This window comes from Penaeus chinensis, chromosome 14, assembly GCF_019202785.1.
Source record: "Penaeus chinensis breed Huanghai No. 1 chromosome 14, ASM1920278v2, whole genome shotgun sequence".
Classification (NCBI taxonomy): Eukaryota; Metazoa; Arthropoda; class Malacostraca; order Decapoda; family Penaeidae; genus Penaeus; species Penaeus chinensis.
The window spans coordinates 13,357,588-13,380,087 of NC_061832.1; the positions used below are offsets into that span (position 1 = coordinate 13,357,588).

Below are 22,500 nucleotides of genomic sequence, written 5' to 3' on the forward strand. Positions count from 1 at the left end.
TACCACCTGTACAGGCAACAAGAACTCCCAAAAGCAAAGCCGAGGTGTAGTACTGCATTGTGGAGAGTGTCCCGAGAACAAGATGCTCAACAAATATGACTCTCTCATCGGATACCCTTATATAAGATGTGCTGAAAACCTTGCCAGATGTAGAGCGATTACCACGGACATAGAAGGGCAAGGGTACAATAATATACAAAAAAAACGTGACTTGACTTACAACACCTGTTTCTGTGGGAACATTTCACATGGAAGCAGCAAATGTTCGTTTATCTGCCGGCGAGTAAGCCTGCCTAGTCCGCTTTCGTAATTATATATAAAGATCTACTTTTTTTATTCTGAAAATTTCGCGATAAAGTATGATAGATGATTTGTCTCAAGAGGGTCACGGGTTCGAACTCAGGTGACATTGGCAGGCCTCTTTACTGCTCTTTTGTTGGCAATATTTGATTCTTTGTTCGTCAAATGTTGGTAGAAATCAGTAATTTGTATTTTAAAGGCCCATAATATGTATTTTAAGGTCCCATAATATACATTTCAAGGCCCCAGAATATGCAATTTAAGGCCCCATAATATGCAGTTTAGGATAAGGATCCATAATATGCAATTTAATGTGCATTTTAAGGCCCCATAATATGCAGTTTAAGGTCCTATGATATATGCATTTTAAGGCCCCATAATATGCAGTTTAAGACCCCATAATATGCATTTTAAGGCCCCATAATATGCAGTTTAAGACCCCATAATATGCATTTAGAGGCTTCAACTCCTAATAGTTAATGGTTAAATGTGCTAGACATCAAAGGCAAGGTAGCACTATGGGAAAGTATAGTATTGGAAAGGGTAGGGGGGGGTGGGGGAGTTAATCATTGGGTGTAATACGTCAACAGTCGAACAGCAGTAGGATGGTATTGGAAATGGGTAAGGATGGGTAAAGGAGGCGATGAGTGAATGATTTAAGGTATTTAAGGTAGGACTAAGCAAGGGGGGAGTAGATCAAATGAAGGATATGTATGCGTCTGGAAGGAGAACAGGTTGTCTAAGCAGAAAGTGTGAGATTCTGTAAGGGTGTCTGATAGATTGGGAGGTCGGTGCAGGGAGGAAGGGGAAAGCAGAGGTACGGGCTGCAGCAAAGCGTGGACAGGACAACAGAAAGTGTGGAACTGAAAGAGGGACATTACATACAGAACACAGAGGTGGATCAGAGCGTAACATGAGATAGGAGTGCGTATGGCGGGTGTTAAGGTAGGGTTATGTAAGGGGATTAGATGGGGTGAAGGATATGTATGTGTATGAAAGAACAGGTTGTCAAAGTAGAAAGTGTGAGAATCTGTAATGGTTAATGGTTAATGGTTAATGGTTAATGGTTAAAAGCAACATAAATGTGCTAGACATCTAAGGTCATGTAGCACTATAGTAAATGGTAGTGAAGGGTGGTTGAGTTAGTGATTAGTTGTCAAAGTTGGGCAAAGGAATTGACGAGTAAATGGGTTAAGGTTGGGTAAGGTAATGTATAGGGGTTAGATCAAGTGAAGGATGTATATGCATTTGAGGAATGAAAACAGGTTGTCAAAGCAGAAAGTGTGAGAAGTTGTGGGAGGGATCACGAAAAATCGGTCCCATTTGGCTGGGCTAAATAGATTATTTAAGACTTTTGTAAAGATGGGGGTAGTAGAAGGACGGGGGCATGTGGAAGAGGGAGTAGTGTTTAGGGAGGTAGTGTTATGGGGAGGTGGACAATGAGGTTGTAAGGTAGTAATAAGGGAGGATGGGGTAGTTGATGAAGAAGGTTGTGGGGGTATAGTTGTTGAAGTTGAGCATGTTGGGAGTAGAAATGTCTCCTGGGGTGTTGATTAGGGTGGATACTGTACTAGTCAGCATTTAGGAGGGGGTATTAGTTGTAGTGTTCAGAGCCGTAGTCAAAGGAGAGCCTGGGGTCAGGGAATCGGGCGAGTTTGAATTGGTGGAGCTATTTGATGAAGAGGCAAGCCTCATTGCCTCTAATAATGGTATGGTTAATGGTTAATGGTTATTCATTGTTGCCCATGATAAGCCTGGGGTATGTTGGGGAGAGAAACGGTCCACCCCTCAAGGGACAACGGTCCACCCCTCAGGGTCCCTTGAGGGGTAAGGGCTAGACAACTAAAGCAGGGGAATACCGTGCCCATGGCTCCCTCAGGCCGTTCAGGACTGGCACAAAGTCAGCCTTTCATCCTTTCAGCACGGCTCTCACACCTTAGGAAGTGGATAGTAGAAGGGGTTGGTGAAGCGACAGAAAGGAAAAAGTAGGAGGGGGAAAAAAAAGACCATGCAAATTTGGTGAGTCGAGGGCTGAGTCCCAAGGTTGGGGAGTTCCCCAGCATTGGGTCCCAGTCTCCACCTCCTAAGCCCCCCCACGACAACAACGGGCAAGGGATTGGGGGGGAAGAAAGGAGGTGGTAAACATGGAGAAGAAGCAAAGATAGGAAGCAGGGATCGTGGGATACAAAGTTTGGTGAGGGAAAGAATCGAGCATAGCAATGGAGAGAGTGAGTAGGGTACAACGTCGAGAGAGAGAGATGGCATGCCTGACTCATTGTACAGGCTCTCCACTGGAGAGGAGCGGAAGGCGCCTAGGGCTAAGCGAAGACCGAAGTAGTGGATTGTATCAAGATGGGCAACGAGGGAGGTTGAGGCAGGGGAGAAGATATGGCATCCATAATCAAGAGTGGAGAGGATCAAGGTAACAAGAAGATGGAGGAGAGTTTTGCGATCTGAGCCCCAAGATATAAGAGTCTGTAAGATTCGGAGACGGCGGCGAGCTTTTTATATGTAAAGGATATGGTCTCGCCAGGATGGGGCGGTAATCTTGAGGGAGGGTGCCCGATTTATTGGCTTTCTAGAAGAGGAAGATAAGAGCTTCTCGTCAATGAGACAGAAAATCATCTGACGTCCATGTGTGGTTGGAAATAGTTAATAGGAAGAATAGAGTAGAATAGAATAGATGGAAGGTGTCGGAGCATACGGTAGTGAATACCGTCAGCGCCTTCATGAGTGTTGCGGCACGACTGTAAGGCAGCACTGAGTTCAGAGGAAGAAAAAGGAGCATAATAGGACTCGGCTGAGGATAGGGTAAAGATGATGGGGGTACGTTCCCTGATGGTCTTAATGGAAGAGAAGTGTAGAGAAAGGTGAGATCCACTACTGACCTGGCTGAAATAGTCACCCAGTTCATTAGCGGCTTGGACAGGATCAGAGATAAGAGTATCTCAAATATGGAAGATGGGGGCTGGATGGGGGGGGGGGGGTTTGTCTGATAGTTTATAGACCCAAACAGCTGAAAATGATGTAAAAGATATAACTGAGGAAACATAATTTCAAGCGAAGCGCTTTGGTACAATCAGAATACCACCAAGGAACGCATTTGGAGGTATAAGGTCTTGAGGTTCGAGGAATGGCTGTAAAGAGTAAGAGAAAACCATCGTTGACTCAGTCTCACTCACGAAGAGTGAGACTGAGAGTTGCCACCTCAGACTCAAACTCGTAGGGGGGGGGGGGGGGGGCAGCCCCTATAAAATACAGTTGGCACATGTGCAACTTGATCGATTATGACCAGGCTGGGCACATAGAGGACATCGGGTTGAGGAACGGCAGTGTCTGGTAGGATATCCTAAACGCCAACAATTTTGGCACTGACGGGGAGGAGGTTGATATGGTCGGACAGGGATGGATTCTCCACGTATTTAAACATTAAAGGGAAGGTCATGTCTACGGACAGTAATTTTGGCAATGTTAGTGGGGTTCTCACGATGACCTCTTGGGGGAATTGACTAGCACTGTACTAATATCGCATTATGATCCGTCTTCTCCACAAACTGACCAATTTTTGTACTAGATAGGGCAGATTGCTGGGGAGAGAGACGGTTCTGGTACAAGTATAATGCTATAACTTGGTTTTCAGATGTAACTGTGACGAGACGAGAACCATCGGAATGAGAATGTCTACTTGCTTTTGGAAACATTGCTGGAAGAGAAGAGTGTTGTCAGAGTAAGGAGCTGTGGGAGGGATCACGAAAAATCGGTCCCATTTGGCTAGGCTAAATATTGAGTATTGAGGATATTTGTAGAGATGAGGGTGGTACAAGGACAGGGACGTGTGGAAGAAGGAGTAGTGTTGAGGGAGGTAGTATTATGGAGAGGTGGACAATAAGGCTGTAAAGTAGTAAAAAGGGAAGTTGGGTGGTTGATGAAGGAGGTTGTGGGGGCAGAGGTGATGAAATTGAGCATGTTGGGAGAGTTGGAATGCCCCCTGGAGACTGTATGTTGACTTTGGTGGATAATGTACAAGTAGGCGTTGAGGAGGGGGTAGTAGTTGCTGTGTTTAGAGTCGGGTCATAGGAGAGCCTGGGGTTGGGAAACTGGGAGAGTTTGAGTTGTTGGGGCTATATGATGTAGGGGGCAAGCCTCACTGCCCTTAACAAGGGTATAACGTCTTCATTATTGGCCATGGTAAGCCTAGAGTATGTTGGGGAGAGAAACAGTTCACCCCTCAGGGTCCCCTTGAGGGGTAAGGCTAGGCAACTAAAACTGGGGAATACCGTGCCCATGTCTCCCTCAGGTCGTTCAGGACTGGCACAAAGTCAGCCTTTCATCATTTCAGCACGGCTCTCATACCTTAGGAAGTGGATAGTAGAAGGGGTTGGAGAAGAAACGGAAACCAAAAAGCAGGAAGAGAAAAAGACCCAAAAGACCCAATGCTGGGGATCTCCCCAGCATTGGGTCCCAGTCTTCACTTCCTAAGCCTGCCCAACGACAACAACGGAGAAGGGATTGAGGAGAAAAAAGGCCATGCAAAATTAGTTGAGTCGAGGGTCGAGGCCCAAGGCAGGGGCGATTCCCAGTATTGAGTCCCAGTCTCCATCTCCTAAGCCCCCCTCCCCCATCAACAACAGGCATGAGATGGGGGGGGGGGGGAGGTTAAACCCTTAAGCATATAACAAAATACATCCTATCAGCATTTTGGATTCCCTTATTCAGCAGGTATAAAAAAAAAAATTCCCACTCTTGATAAATTAGAGGCCAATAAGTTCAAAGCAAGTTCAAAAAAGAGCCATACCAGTGGGCCATGTTAGGGCTATCCCGGGGTAGGCCTCTGGACCATTATATACTAACCAGCTACTAAGATGATGATGATTCTACAGAAATTTCAAATGACATTTTATTAATATTCTTGGGAATTCATTTACATGCTGTCCTAGGAGCTACATATGAAATAACAAAACGTGATAAATTCAAATTTTCTTTTCTTAGCAAACCCTATCTTTATTTTTCAATTTTCTCACTGCTTGTTTGTACCCCACCAAAGCTTTTACTTTTCAAGGAAAGAGGAAAACACACCATAAGTAGAATTGTATATTTACATATAAATAAAAGCCATAGGTTCACAACCTCTTAATCTTTGTATGACCAAGAAATAAGTAGATGATTTCTATACATTATGGTTGTCCACGTGAAACAAGAGTCGCTGTGAGGGAGATATTTCTAAGGGTTTTGATTATGGTTAAATGCCTGGCCAGTGCTGACGAGATGGGTAGTTTAGATTTTTCTTTTTCTTTCAAACGCTGTAAATCCCCGAAGAAGAAAGTTCAAAGTTCGGCACTTAACGGAATTTGACAATCTTCATCCGACACTTAGGAGAGAGAAAGAAACTCGGAAGGGCAGACCACCTTAAAACAGGACAATTTCAAAGACATGTAATCCATTAAACCAATGAGAATAACAATGACCAAAATACAAAATGAACCCATCAGTCTATTCTCTTTTACGGAATGAAAGACCAAAGATGAACCCAAAATTAAACTAAATCTCGTGTTAATGTCTGCCAGTACAAATGCACAGAGAACAACACTGACCAGCAGGACCCCCTCTCCAGGTAAGGGATATATGGGGGTAGGGGGTGGGGGTGGGGGATGGAAAAAATTACACTGGGAAAACAATCTCGTGCTTTTTTTTTTCCTTAGGAGAGGGAAGGAGGGGATGGAGGATAGGGGGAATGGAGGGGAGGGAAGGGAAGGGAAGGGAAGGGAAGGGAAGGGAAGGGAAGGGAAGGGAAGGGAAGGGGAGGGAAGGGAAGGGAAGGGAAGGGAAGGGGAGGGGAGGGGAGGGGAAGAGATGGAGGGGAGGGGAAGAGGAGATGGAGGGGAGGGAAGGGGAAGGGAGGGGAGGGGAGGGGAGGGGAGGGAAAGGGAGGGAAGGGGAAGAGGAGATAGAGGGGAGGGAAGGGGAGGGGAGGGGAGGGGAGGGGAGGGAAAGGGAGGGAAGGGGAAGAGGAGTAAGAGGGGAGGGAATGGGAGGGGAGGGGAGGGGAGGGGAGGGGAGGGGAGGGGAGGGGAGGGGAGGGGAGGGGAGGAGGAGATGGAGGGGAGGGGAGATGGAGGGAGGGGAATAGATAACTGGTCTATTATACAGTGGAAAAATATACACACATGCTGCGTTAGCAAAATACTTATGACACATGGTAAGGCCTTGACTCCAACCCATGGTAGAGAGAGAAAAATATATGATAATAATAATAAAGACAATCAATTTAAAAAAAAAAAAATTAAACAAAACATAACAGAAGAACAATGGGATTAGTGATACAAATACAGAAAAGAAAGACTTCATAAAATCTGGAATGTAGAGCCTTGGTGACTTTGTCTCAGATGGCCCACTATGGTAGCAGTAGTGCGGTTCTGAATGATCCCCTTTCGTGTACATGTGTAAAACCTAAACGTTAAAAATCTTCGCACGTTGTGACAATGACACGTAAAAGTAAAAAACAAAAGAATACTTCTCTTCACAAACTTTTAAAAGGTGACATGAGAAAAAAAAAACATTCTGAAACACTTACACTCGTTTAAAATATTGTTTATATAATTGTCCTCACTGGCTACATTGATTGTAATAAAACTTACATACTTAACTACACTTATGGATGATAATCAGCTTTCTCACACTGGGCCACCTGCTCTGTCACACTACCTTTCTCCTTCCCATTCATTACCTCATAAATAATGAAAAAAAAAATGTCTATATTTTACAGTAAAACATACAAAGAATTTGTTAAAAGGATTTCACATAAAATCCATGTACAAGTACAGTATTTGGTTACCTACACAAGATTTAAAAATACACATTCTAATATAAGACAATATAAGGCTGTGGTTACGTTTGGTTTGGCCGTATGACGTAAAAATTGTTTGTTTTTTTTTTCTTTTTTTCTCCAAATCTTTTTTCTGTCCAGCTTTTCCCAGGGACATACATTTGGATTTTTTTCTCAGTTTTTATGCAAGTTTTTTTTTTTTTGTTTTGTTTTGAGTTGCAATACACGGCATTACTCTTTAACATCAAGAAAAGCCAAGGTGACAGAGAGAAGATGAAGTGAGAAAGAGAGAGGAGAATGAAGGCCGAAGACGGAAGAGAGGAGGACATTATAATGCCATTATCATGTCAGGCTTGTACAAATCACAGGAGAGACGGAGAGAAAAAAAAAAATGGTAGAAGCTAAAATAAATTTAAAAAATGAGGAGACGAAGAAGAACCTTGCGTATACAGCCTTCAAATCACTCAAATCACTGGAAAAAGAGAGAGTCACTTTTCTTTCCTCTAACACGTATCACAACGCGACCACAGATCAGCTCCGGGTTGGTCTCTCGTTTCAAGTTTCGTTTCCTTTCTCTTTCTATTTTTCATACCTTTCCTGCACTTCTCCTTCCTTTTCTCTTTATTTTCTGATTTCTCTCCCTTCTTTTCTTCGTGTAACCTTTTTTTTCATTCTTTCTTTTTCTGAACTTTCATTTCTTTCTTTTTCTAACTTTTCATTTCATTCTTTTTCCTATTTTTTTTTATTTCATCCATTTTCTTACTTTACCTTTGCTTCTCTTCACTTTTCATACATTTATTTCATAATTCTTCTTCTTTCTTCTCAGCCAGTCAAAGGCTCTGTGACATTTTCACTCAATTCTTTTAATCTTCCAGTTTAAAGAGCCTATTTTTTCTAACCACATACAACAGGGTTTTTATCTTAAACTTTTTTTTGTTTTTTTCTAACCAACACGCAACAAACACTTATATAAAGTCTGGTATAATTATCACAATCAGTTTCCTCAGGTTTCCACCACTTTGAATACATGATTGAAGACAACAAAAATTTAGATATCACACCTGTCAAACTACCCTCAAGTAGATGCGGGTGAACACAAAAACTAAACAAAGTTATATTTCCAGCACAAAGCTAAAGAACATTTATTCAAGGCCATCTTCATACGTCATCCACTGAGACAAAATCTGAAAAATATCTGTACAAGGCAGGTACAGGTACACGTACATGTATGTGTGTATGTGTGTATGTGTGTGTGTGTGTGTGTGTGTGTGTGTGTGTGTGTGTGTGTGTGTGTGTGTGTGTGTGTGTGTGTGTGTGTGTGTGTGTGTGTGTATGTTTTTGTGTTTGTTTTTGTCTATGTCTGTGAATGCCTGCGTTGGTGTGACTATGAGTACAAGTGCGTGAGTGTTTGTGAACAAAAACAAAAACAGACATAAAAAAACAAAACAAAACAAGCAAAACTCCAAAATCCCTTCATTGCTTGCTCATCCCCTGTGTGAGGTCTGCAGTCTCTTACTTGTTTAGGTAGTAGATACGTCCAAACAGCTCTGAATGTGCTACATCTCCAATGCTAATCTCAATAAGAAAGGAAGAAGGTAAAAATCAAAAGAGCAGATAAAAGAGAGAGAATAATCTTAAAACACGGGAACGAAGCCGAACATCGTGGCTATTAAAAAAAACAAGGAAGATCGAATCCCCTGTGGAATCAAGGCTATTTTCTTTAGTTTTTAATACAATATGAGTTAAAATAAAGAAGGCCCTGTGAGTCAGTTAATACACAGGGAATGTCTAATACATATCTGAGTCCTAAGTCCTAGTATCTGACTCAATTCGGTACAAACCATACCAAACCCTACGATTTCCTTGTAAGCTTCAGCCGGTAATATCCATGCGAACAGAGGAGAAATAAGAGAAACAAGACGGAATATCCCTGTCAACATTGATAAAATCTAATGTGAGAATGAACAAATAAATTCAAAGAATAAAAAAAATAAATAAAAAGGAAAAACTGACAAGACCTAGTAATGGCACGCTATGACAGAGGTCCAAGCTACGCTGTCGTCCTTAGACCACTGCAGAACCTGGCGTACATGACACCGATGTATCTGTGGATTTACAAATGCCATCGGACCGACGAACAGGCCTGCAGCCACCACACACTGCGACAACTGTGGATCCCAGACTGGCTACATCACAAACCTTTTGTGATAAAATGGCCACAAAATGAGGTTAAATCATGAGAAAAGATGACATACCACTGTCAACAGGACTGGAACATACACAACCAAAGAGAGATAACGGGAAACCTCATGACCTACTCGATTACATCAATGGCATCCTAATTTTATAATGCAGTGATATATTCCGAACTTAAAACACACAAACGGTGCTATCATTGTGTCCTCCAAGTCACCCCTGATATGTTGCTTTCATTTCACTTACAAATATGACCCAAGCTTTGAAACCTCGTAGAACGGATTGGTAATGTTAATAGCTGGTACTTAAAATGCAATCAACAGAGGTAGTGCATCTAAAACAGGTTGATGTAGATTCTACACCTGAATCAATATTGCAAATCAATGCTACAGACATATGCAATTCTCAACTGGAGTGTCAAATTATAAAAGGAAGAATAAATACCTCACTCGTGTCACCTTTAAAGTTTAGTCACAGAATAACTTAAGTAAATGCAACTTACTTAAAAAAAAACATATACGATCCAGAGAGAATTCAAATCTAATTCAAATCTGTGATTCCAAATGTCCTTGTGAATCGATTTGCTTCTTGCTCTTTATAATTTTTAGACTCTTTCAATTCCTAATAACACATTACATGCAACTGTCGTAAAATACCATCTCAAGTCAGTCACATCTTATGAGAAAGTGTTGATCATTAGCCCCTTACATAAATCATGCTAACTAACTGCAAATCTTACAAAATATTTCCTCGGTCTATTATTTAAAGACTCTTGAAGAAGACCCAGTATACACAAAGTATCGTTCAAGATACAAGAACACTGATTGTCATTCTCCAATCACAAATATTGCAAGGCTTTCGTATGGAGTGATCAGCAACCTGCAACCACAGCATGATTCTCCCATCAAAATTTCAGTAGATGCTACAATCCTTAAACATACATCCTTGACACAACCATTGGCACGTACATCATTTTGATTCACTTGACTAGTTCTCGAGGGCTAATGACAACAACACTATCTGACGTCTACCCACCCCTACCTGCATACTTAATTTTGAAGAGATCTATGTAAACTGGGTTTTCTTTCTTCCTCTCTCTTTCCAAATCAAGAATACCAGTCGAGGAAGAAGCTAGGACAATGGTTGCATGAAACAAGTAAATAAATTTTAAAAATCAATATCAAGTCTACAGACTGTAACAAACCTCTCAGTGTGAATGCAGTCAAGTCCAGTCATAACTGATTAATCCAATGCCTCTTCAAAAAACCCTCTTACAAATTTCAAAGACATCTTACACTGCATCTATGGCACAAAAACTCTTAACTGGTAAGTATAAGGAACACGCAAAATGGTGCAATCTCGGATGACCGTTGCAAGATGCAAGATTATAGATTCTTGGACCACAAAGACACCCAAGCCTCCTTATTTCCCTGCCTGGCGAATCTTCACTCCCAAAAGAGCTCTGCAATCTTACAATGAGCACTTGGATCAAACCATCTTTTGATATGAGAATGAAATGCAAATTCACTGTATGAATTTAACTTCCCACCCCCCTTCCTTTAATTTCACAGCATACTGCAATAATCTGGAGTTTTAGCTATGATGAGAATTGAAAAATAACATTTTACTCTCCTATTAAAAAACTCATGGGCATAGCCTCTGAATACCAACTAATAAATCTAAGTTCTTTTCACAGCCTTGTGCCTATGAAGATAATGCATACACCAATCACATCTAGAAATCATATCATATGGACATAAAAAGGACAACTAAAATCTACAGTCACTGCCATGTGAAACCAGGGGAGACCATAATAGGTAGAAATTGATAATCACTGGCATCCCTTTTTCTCTAATGCTGTAACGTACATCAAAATTACAATATTTACTTCTGGGTGAAAACTACTATACTCCAGAGAAGAAGCAACATGTTGATCAATGCCGAGTGTCAATAATGATTAATAAGAAAGAGGTCATCAAAGCACTTTTCCAAACCAGTGTTCTTTCTTGCCTACAATTTCTTCATTCACATATGTACACACTCACATGCATGTATATAATGCAACCACACACACAAATGCATATTTCTACATGTGCATATTCAAATATATACATGTGAACTTCTGAACATACATACCGACATGCAGACATACAGAGGCACTTCCATTACAAAAAGGTTAAAAAATAAATAAATGAAAATAAAACAAAATACAAATTAAAACAAGAGAAAAAAAAAGTCTCACTCCTTCAACACATCGCAATTACAAGGAAAATTTTCCTTTTGCACAACACGTCTGCCTACTGTCAAGTTTTCAACAAGACACTCTCAAAGTAACTCTGCCATAGAAATCACAATCAAAGAAATTACCTTTGGTGTTCAGTCAAAGATAATCTTGGTCACAACTTGGTTATCCTTTAGTGGAGCGTAAGTCTCAGGTCGTGTCTCGGCTAGCATTAAACGGACCAAAGCCGTCTCGGTTCGTGTCCCGACTATTACTCAACGCAACAAGACCGTCCAAGGTCATGCCTCGGCTATCATTCAATGAAGCACAACAGCGTCAGGTCACAACTTGGCTTTCAATCAATGGAACATATTACTACTAAAAAAAAAAAAAATAAAAAATAAATGAATAAACTGAAACTATCTCTTCATGCATCAAGAATCCTGAAATTGAACATAGTCATATCCTGAGATAATAATGCTTTACTTGAAACTTTTATTTTAAGTAACCAAAACCGTCATTCATGTTTCAGGTCTCAACGGCAAAAACTGATTAATGCCAAAAAGAAATACAGGAAAAAAAAAAATAAACCATAAAAATCACAGTATGTAGTATACACTTACTGTTTTTGTTTATATACATTTACATATTTTGGCTTTAATAACAACTTTCTCATCAAACCTGAGCACAGGGGCAAAGATTAAACCTGTTTTTCTACTGAACAAAAAAACTCGCTTCCCATAGAGATCATCTTTAGCACTGGTGTGATACTTATTTAATGTACTAATATAGTCAGTTTACTGTACTGTAAAAAATGGAATGTAGGTAACCAAGTATTCTTTTCTTCTCTCTTCTTACAAACTATGCTAATGAAAAACGATCTTCAAAAATTTTGTTCCTTGTATACCAAATATTGTTAAAATTTCTATCTATCATAAGAAAATAATTCCTATTTTACAAAAAAAATTAAAATTAAAAAAAGCTTAAATACCAACTGGTCACAGAAACCAACATTTCGGCGTACATAATCTCACACAAATTATACTTCGACACTCAACTAAGCTAATGCAACCAGTGGCTAGTAATGCAGACTTTCCTATCAGACCTCTCATATACATCTCACAGAAGAGGCATATACGATTTAAGTAGGTAACACAACATTATATATACATATAGAGTATATATGCATGTGCTGTATGTATAACATAAATAATATGTATAATATGTGTATACATAGGTATGTGTATACATATAAATAAATACATATACAACATACATATATAAATATACATAATTACACATACGTGTGTGTGTGTGTGTGTGTGTGTGTGTGTGTGTGTGTGTGTGTGTGTGTGTGTGTGTGTGTGTGTGAATGTGAATGTGAATGTGAATGTGAATGTGAATGTGAATGTGAATGTGAGTGTGAGTGTGAGTGTGAGTGTGAGTGTGAGTGTGAGTGTGAGAGTGTGAGTGTGAGTGTGTGAGTGTGTGAGTGTGAGTGTGAGTGTGAGTGTGAGTGTGAGTGTGAGTGTGAGTGAGTGTGAGTGCGTGAGTGTGAGTGCGTGAGTGTGAGTGCGTGAGTGTGAGTGCGTGAGTGTGAGTGCGTGAGTGCGTGAGTGTGAGTGTGAGTGTGAGTGTGTGAGTGTGTGAGTGTGTGTGTGTGTGTGTGTGTGTGTGTGTGTGTGTGTGTGTGTGTGTGTGTGTGTGTGTGTGTGTGTGTGTGTGTGTGCATGTGTGAGTGTGTGTGTGTGTGCGTGTGTAAGTGTGTGTGTGCATGTGCGTGTGTAAGTGTATGTGCATGTGAGTGTGCGTGTGTGAGTGTGTGTGTGCGTGTGTGAGTGTGTGTGCGTGTGTGAGTGTGTGTGCATGTGTGTGTGCATGTGCATGTATGTCTTTTTTTCTGTGCATGCACTCAATGTGCATGTGTATGTGTGTAAAGTATATATGAATGCATATATGTATATGTATAAATGTCTTCATGCATGAATATATGTATATATCCTTACTTTTACAAACTTCACTTCACTTGACTGGAAGGCAAGCAGTATAAAAGTTAAATGATGACTGAATCAAATAATTAATACACAATCTCATGACAAAAGTTTCACATGACTAATTACTCTCTGATTTTTTTTTTTTATATCAAAATAGAGAAAAAGCATGCAATCCCCTTTATTAATGAATCAAATGATATCCCGTGTGGCAAAAAGAAGTGCAAAACATTATGGCACAATTATTGCAGACACTGTAATTTGTTTTCCTATATGAATGCTCATTTACTTTTCATGCAATTTGTAGTATTAACTAATGGAAAAATACAGATCATATTTTTTCTGTCCAATTTTCCAATTCAAGCAACACATTTCATGTCAGTTACAGCAATACTGAGTACCATGGAATATTGCACAACAAAATCATCAACTTACAACCCATTATCAAACCATTCAGAGCTGCATAATCTATAAATAAAAAGAAGGAAAAGAAAAAAAAAAATGCATTCTTGAACTGCTTTCACTATAATGAAACTTTCTTGGATAGAGAAAAGACGTCATCCTAACTTTTATCTTGAGAGCCCAACCAACCGTCCTATAAGAGAATGATACGAGGAACTGGAATAACACTACCAATAAGCGATTCTTACGCGATGAGAAGGCCTCACGCCATCACTTCCTCCCATGTCTTTAACTCACTCACTCTCTCTCTCTCTTTCCTGAATCCCTTCCCACCCACCCCTATTTCATTCTCTGCCCATGACATCTCTTCACCCAATCCTCTATATTCTTTCTTTTTTTTTTCTTCTTCTTCTTCTTCTTCTTCTTCTTCTTCTTCTTCTTCTTCTTCTTCTTCTTCTTCTTCTTCTTCTTCTTCTTCTTCTTCTTCTTCTTCTTCTATGTTCCTTCCTTCCCACTGCTATACTAGGTACTCATTCTAAGAGGTGAAAAGTTACACAAAGGCTGCCCAAGGATCACAGAAGTTGTGACTTGATAGGAATGATAGCAATCCTGACCAAGTAGAAATAACTAGATGGCACTACTATATACACTGCTCTCATCAAACCACATAAAACTGAAAGCTTGAGCACAGTGATTACAACACATACGCCACAACTGTCGGGGGAAAGTCCGACAAGGACAGTTCTCCACTTGCACTGTTTTCAAAGTTTCTTTATGAAACAGATGACTTAGTTTCCTGAACCACTCTCCAATTGTCTCAAATAGATAATGAGAATAAGTAGGTAATTTACAAGATCCACAAACCTTCCAAAGGGATCAATCTTTCCTACAGTTATAAAGCAATACTTGAAAGAAACTCATGAACCGTCCTCTTTATGTGCCTGGAATGTTAACTGGGCTTCTGCCCCCCCTGAGAGCATGGTGGCTCAAGTGGAGAGCTGCTACAACCTCTCGTCACTGCCATCATCAAAAGCTGTCCATGAATTTGGTTGTGAGAGGAGGCCTTGCTGCTCACGGTGCCTCAAGGCTTGCTGTAGAGCTGTCAGAGGCTCTGTCGTGTCCTGACTCTGTCCCTCTACAGGCATGTCCAAAAGAGTGTGTCGAGGAACCTCTGATCCAAGAATGTGAGAAGCAGGTGAGAATCTTACACGTCCCCCACCAGTTGAATTTCCCCCAGAGCCACCAGAGTACATGTCTGGGGCACTGACATAGCTGCTGTCCTCACTTGTCATGCTGTCTGGCGGGGTGGGGTTCGTGGGTGTGCCCCCACCCGAGCCCCCAGACCCACTCCGATCACTGCGAGGCTTGGGGGAGGACCTGCCATACGTGTAATTTGACTTCCTTAGAGACGAGCGGTGGTGCCGGGGAAGATCCAGTGTTCCTGGTCTGTCCATGCGGTCCAACTCGTGAGAATTCTGACGGGATACTCTTGGAGGAGGGGCTGGTCCCCCTAGCAGCTCATAGTGTCCGTTGCGGTGCGTCGGCGTGGAATATGAGCTATCACCCTCATCCTCTAGCCTGAAGGATGGGTTGATATTTGAAGAAGACGTGGAAGCATTTGACACTGAAGATGGAGTACGCCTATGTTGGAAATTTAATCTGGAGGGAGTGCGAGGGTTGGTGGATGTTGATGATGAGGATACTGAGGTGGAAGGGTTTTCATAGGCATGGTATCCTCCTTCCCCACTGGCCGCCGCCGCCGCTGCTGCTGCTGCCGAGGTGTGACGTCGGACATATTGGGGGTAAATCCGCTGCTCGTAATGCACACTGGCACGGTACTCTGCAGGCGGATCATGGTAACCCCGTTCACTGTAGTAGTAGCCAACTGGCTCTGAGCGGAAGTCCCCAGGAAAGTGCTGGTACATTTCTCTGTACACTGGGGCATCAGGCACTGGCGAGGGCGGTCGTTGTTGCACGGTGGTCACGTGGGCAGAGTGGTCACCCCGTTCACTCCAGATCACCATCTGCTGCTCACTGCGATAATCTGGACACAGGTAATCGGCCGGGCCTGGGATGTAAACTGTACGCTGCCCCCCACCACCGTAGCTTGCCACTTGCTGGAAAAGGTAAAAATTTACTTCCAAATAATCAGATCTGACTCAATAAAATCACAGCTAATGTTATTCAGTGGGTATGTATATCTTGTTGTCTACATTATTTTGCCATTGCCCTACTTAATAATTACTTAACACTATTCTGTGATAAGAAAGGTTAGCCCACATTACTAATAAAAGTAATAGTAGAGTAGCAGTATCTGTCACAAAATCTTAACAATAATATTAACAGTGACTTTATTCACAACAGAGTTGAAGTCCTACCAGCTGGTGGAGTTGTTATAATAATAAAAATAGTAGTAGTAGTAGTAGTAGTAGTTCTTGGGTGAGTGCTAATAAGTGTTACATAAACATACCCAAAATGATACAGTAAATCAAAAAGAAATCTGCAAAAATACCCTTCCTTTACAACCCAACAATAATAAACCACCTCAGTCCATAAAGTACCGGGATAATCACACTGCTTAGTTATCTCACCTCACTGTCGTTACTCGCAGAGGACGATTTTCTCCTAGGGCCCTGTTGGGAGGAGGGCAAAGCAGCCTGGCCTGCAAAATGTTGCGGAGAGTCGGTGAACCTGATTGGCTTAGGTTCCAGCACCAGGGCCGGCCGTGAGTGTCTGGTTGGGCCGTGGTAGGTGTTGTGAGCATATCCCGATGGACTTGAGAACTCGTACTCACTCATACTCAGCCATCTCTGGTACTCTGCGTCATCTTCCTCAGCCCTGAAATCGCACGTTTGGCAATCGTGGTAATGAAATCCACATTTTTCAAGAAGCTAGTAAAGGAACACCAAATTCTGACCTGAAATCTACTGGTAAATTCAGATCCAAATAAAGAGACTATATATAAACATACATATATATGTATATATGTGTGTATATATATATATATATATATATATATATATATATATATATATATATTATACATATATACATATATATATATATATATATATATATATATATATATATATATATATATACACACACACACACACATATATGTATATACATATATACATATATGTATATACATATTTGTATATACATATATATACATATATGTATATACATATATATATATATACATGTGTATATACATAGATATACACATATGTATATACATATATATATACACACATGAATATACATATATATACACACATGAATATACATATATATACATATGTGTGTGTGTATATATATATATATATATATATATATATATATATATATATATATATATAAATACACATACATATATATACATATATATATACACTTATACATATATACATAAATATTTACACATACATATATATACGCATACACATACATATATATACGCATACACATACATATATATACTTACATATATGTACACACATACACATACATATATACATACATATATATATATATATAAAATCCTTGTTACATAATCCCAAATGACTACAAAAAACACATACAATTATTCTTTGAAAAAATAAAAACTCACTTCACTGGTAACAGCTTTGGATGAACCGCAGTGACGTTTGACAACCGCACATCATAACCGGCTGCCACACTCGCCAACATTGCAGCAATATTATAGACAATCAGCTCAAGAGGCGAATATTTGGGCCGCTGACCCTTAGTCTCTGGAGTCGTGCCGTTATAGAGGGTAGGGACAGGTAGGGGTCGCAGGGGCACGGGTTTGGCTGTCCATCCTCCATCTTCGCCACTGTAATCTGGGAATGCAACAGCTGGAGTCAGGCTTCTAAATCCTCTAGGGAGCTTTTTTTCTTTCTTGTTCTTGTCTATTCAAAGAAGATACATGCAAACTTATCTGGGGGAATGTTATGTCCTTTTTTTTCTATTTTACAATCATGAGGTATATACATTGACAACTCAGACTGTATGGTGAAATGGAAATTCTGCAAAAGAAAATCATTCTCTCTCTCTCTCTCTCTCTCTCTCTCTCTCTCTCTCTCTCTCTCTCTCTCTCTCTCTCTCTCTCTCTCTCTCTCTCTCTCTCTCTCTCTCTCTCTCTCTCTCTCTCTCTCTCTCTCTCTCTCTCTCCCTCTCCCTCCCCTTCCTCTACCTCTTTCACTTTGTACTCCTCTTTCTCTACATCTCCCTTATCTCCCCTCTTTCTTTTTCTTTATCTCCTAGTTATTACCTTTTCCACTCTTCTCTCCTCTACCTCTTCCTCACTTCCTCATTCACTCATTCAGTTTTTCAAACCCAGCTACCCACTCACTCTAACTTACTCACATCCAACATCTCTCAATTCCTCCCTCTTTCTCTTTCTCCTTCTCTTTCCATCTCCTTCTTTCTTTCTCTTTTGCTTTCTTTCTCTCTCTCTCACTTGGTCTCTTTTACTCTAGCTCCCTCTTACTTACGCTCTCTCTTACTCTCCCTCTCTGTCTCACTCTCGCTGTCTCGCTCTCATGTCTCGCTCTCTCTGTCTCGCTCTCTCTGTCTCGCTCTCTCTTACTCTCTCTCTTTCAAACTTTCCCTCTCTTTCTCTGGCTCTCTCTTTCTCTTCTCTTTATTTAACTGTCTATCAAATTATCTACCTATCCTTCTCTCTTCCAATCTGTCTTTCCCTCTTTCATTCTGTCTTTGAATCTCATTCTCTCTCATTCTCAAACTCTCTTGGTAAATAAAGAAAAAAAGAAAAAACTATTTGATTAATTTTATTTTCATTCTTAACCCTCGTGAGATGTTAAAAATGACACATAATATTAAAGACAAATCAGTGACAAAAAATACCCTAGTTAAAATGTATGTACAGGGATAAAAACACTCTCCTTCCGTCAACTATTTCCTTAATATCATAGGATAAATTTTAAGGAAAGTCCCAAGTTCAAGTCCTGTTTATCCATCACCACAGACACAAATAATTAAACCAGAATACTGCCAAGAGAGGAAAAATGTCTCTTAAAATTTTATATCCGGAATTTTCCTACTCAAAAAAATCAGATTCTATCCATGGACCAGGAATAAAGTCTTATCATTCACAAGCATGACAATACAGGATTTTGGAATCAGTGATATCACATCCACACTAAAATTCTAGCTGAAAAGGTTTATTTTTTTTCTCTCTCTTTCTTTAATTCTTGCAAGAGATGTAATTATCACAGTTAAGAAAAAAGTTATTAAAAAAAGGCCACTTTCTTTGAAAATATTCTCTTTCACTATCTACAAAATTAGATCTATTCCATGGTGGCAAAACCATGCTAACTTGACACCAGAAATTCCTATGAAAACCACACATTACGTTATGGCATAAAATGGTTTGTCAACCACCATTCAGCATCCTCCTTTTTAAGAATTAACTAACTATTATTACATTTAAAACACTTAACATGAAAATCTCTCTTTAAAAAAACACACACAAACATACAATACATATCTAAAACGATATAGATTTATTGGAGGAGAAAAAGCAAATGTTTGTAAAATCACTACTAAATGGAACAGGCAGTAAGTAATATGATAATTTGCAGCGGCAGAAAATACACAAGTGTGGTTTATTCAATACCATTGGTGTCCAAGTACCCCAGCCACTGCCCATGGGTTGCCTCTGAAAGTACATAATATATAGGTGTTCTATGGAAACACCACAACAGTGTTTACATTTGCACATGGACAGTCTGGGACAAAAGTTGGATAGCATGAAAGAAGCTTCTGAACCCTTTGGCTGTTCAAGACAATGCTGGAGTGTTTTATGAGTTTCATTTTTGACTGGGCACAACTGTCCCAGACTGTGCATAAATATGCAATTACATCTCTCATCACCAATTCCCTGGACTCAATTATGCCAACACCAAATATTAATCACATTAATCCATTCACTGTATTTTCAAGTCATGTGATTCTTAAATATCTTGTTTTTCAAAGAATTAGTGCTAGTCATTTACATCCAGGCAAACTGCCTAATATCTATCTTTTGCATATCATGATGACAAAAAAAAATTATTACATCATGAATTTCTCTTTTTAAAAAGCTAAACACATGTGCAGTTTTAATAAAAACAGTGAATGGGTTAAGAACACAATCATACATTTCTAAACACATTTACAGTCAAGTAAAATGGATATGTGTTTACGAACACATAAAAGCACAAATGTTCATGTATAAGAACAAGTACATAAATGGACTAACTCTACAGCATAAAACTTCCTTGGTCTAGAAGTAATGAACTTTTGGATCTTGGAAGAAAATAAACTTACAGAGAAAGAATCTCATCTAAACTTTTCACCACACAAGGCCTCTCAAGAACAGATTCCTTTCAACACCACAAAAGTCTTTAACACAAATTTCTACTTTATTTTGAAGATAATACTTTCAAAATTGGGTTTAAAACATAACAAATAAATAAACAAAACGCTTGAAGCTTTATATTTCAGAACCACTTCTTCCATTCTTTATTCTCAGCATTAATCATTCCTTTCCATGTGCATCATGTACGATATTTAAGTTTTTAAAAAGTAGTTTCCTTCAATCAGTTACAGAAGATGAAGACAATTACTCATGCAGGAATATGACTACTATATTATCATGCTATCTCAAGATCGAGTCTTGAGTCTGGGGAGTCGATCATAGTGTGGCATGGCGTCACAAAGCCTCGAGAGTAAGTAGCCTACAGCTATTCATAAACAATGAAGAAGCTCAAATTCCCGGACATTAAGTTGGCCACCACAAACACCAACAGCGTTGGTATGATCGGTCAGCACTTGGCAATCTAGTCCATCACAATAGCTGGCTACTGTATGACAGTTCTCAAGTCCTGCACGTATTTAAGCAGACAGAGAAATCTGTGGCAACTTTTTAAGAAAAAAAAAAAAATCTGAGTTCTAAATACATGAACACAAGACCCATAAATGACACAAATGCAGAGTAAATAGTTTCTTACTCTTTTTGGTCACTGCAGAGGCTGCCCATAAAACATAATAAATGCATGAGTAACTGGGCTTCATGTTGGAGAGTTAACCCAGAAACGACAAGGAAAGATTTCTGTCGCTGATTGGTTAAATCTCATCTAAAACATGGAGAAAACTTTTTCTCATAAAATTTATTATGCAAGTTATATGCAAATGAATAGCTTGAAAAATACCTTTCCTTGCATCTCTTGTCTCTGTGCTAAACTGCAAACATTATTTCAAAGATGTACAGAGCAGTTTTGAAGAAATGAATAGAGACTATAACAAATTAAGTCTACTAGTTTGGAAGTTGTATACTTCATAAAATACTTACTGTATATCAAAGTCCAACTTCTACTTTTTGTGATTCATATGAAGCCCTATATATCTTATAATTTACCAGCTAGCCTCTTCTCTCTCTTCAAATCAGAATGGTCTTATTTCAAATTCTGTTCTACAATGCAGTTCAATTTTCCAGCTTCATCTAAGTTCTATCTATGTACTGCTGAGGACTTCTAACCATCAAATAATCAGTGTGACCATTCATATCACAATAGAAAATATATCAAGTAGTATACAGTGTCAAGTACACATACATGACTTTCTACATGGGCCTAACTGACAAATTCTAATCAGTTTATCCCCATGCGCATTTGGGCAAGCCTCCAGTATGGTGAATTTTGATGGACGTCCACATTCTCTCCATTAGTATAATTTTCTTCTCCCTCCCAAACAGCACACACATACAAGAGCTGAATATACTCACATCACGGGCACAAACACACTTGGTGATCAATCAAATCACAAATAAATCACTGTGCCCACACTAAATACACAAAACTACAATACTATTAGACAGTAATAGATAGTAGTAAAGTATACATTACCTGGCATGTAGTAATATCCATTGCCAGCTTCAAACAGAACAAGAGATAACAAATTACCAAAGGTCTAAGGAGATCCCTTACTAGGACTCGGTGTGTCTACAAGAACTAGGAGAAACATTCAAAAGAGAAAAGAAAAACTAATGTCTTTAGATTTTTCTACTTGTTCTTCATCTTCAGTATTCATTTTCTCTCAAACTTTGTCAATCTCTATATAAAGAACTATCTACTTTTTTCCTTTCCGGACTTCTAAAACAGGTGGCAAGCAGGACTGTTTTTTTTCTTCTTGACATGCTCTCCGTCCTTCTACCACACACTTACCAATCTCAGGACCATACGCTGTGATCTGATTCAACCCCGTCATGGTGGCGGTATAAGGGAGGGGCCGTAATGGCTTCTCTAGATTGGGCGCCGACTTACTCCATCGTTTTTGGTTGTCGTGCTGTTGCGGGATGATGTGGCCTCGCTCCTTCTGGTGCGCCGTGCTGGGGCCCCACGTCTTGCCCTTCACGCCATCGGCTGGTACTGTGGATAAAGCAGGTCTCTCTTAGGTTCCACTCACACCAAAGTTGCTCTTCATTTGCTGTTCTTTATTCTAATTAAGTTAACTTATTGCATTTAAGGAACTTTCTTTCATCTCTACTTTTATTACAT

General features: G+C 39.8%; 2 protein-coding genes across 2 annotated transcripts in view; both read right to left on the bottom strand.

Annotated features, from left to right (window-relative positions):
- LOC125032524 (suppressor of tumorigenicity 14 protein homolog) overlaps positions 1-115 on the bottom strand; it is an 8,144-nt gene extending 8,029 nt beyond the window's left edge. Inside the window, exon 1 of the mRNA XM_047623695.1 lies at positions 4-115. Within this exon, the coding sequence (XP_047479651.1) occupies positions 4-58 (55 nt within the window). The 5' untranslated portion in view covers positions 59-115. The remainder of the gene's footprint in view (positions 1-3) is intronic.
- Positions 116-14,354: 14,239 nt separating this feature from the next.
- Positions 14,355-22,500, bottom strand: part of LOC125032027 (mitogen-activated protein kinase kinase kinase 10-like) — a gene marked incomplete in the record, with an annotated part of 44,264 nt that continues 36,118 nt past the window's right edge. The window contains 4 exon segments of the mRNA XM_047622988.1: positions 14,355-16,050; positions 16,525-16,771; positions 17,550-17,781; positions 22,168-22,371. Of these exon segments, the coding sequence (XP_047478944.1) occupies positions 14,935-16,050; positions 16,525-16,771; positions 17,550-17,781; positions 22,168-22,371 (1,799 nt within the window).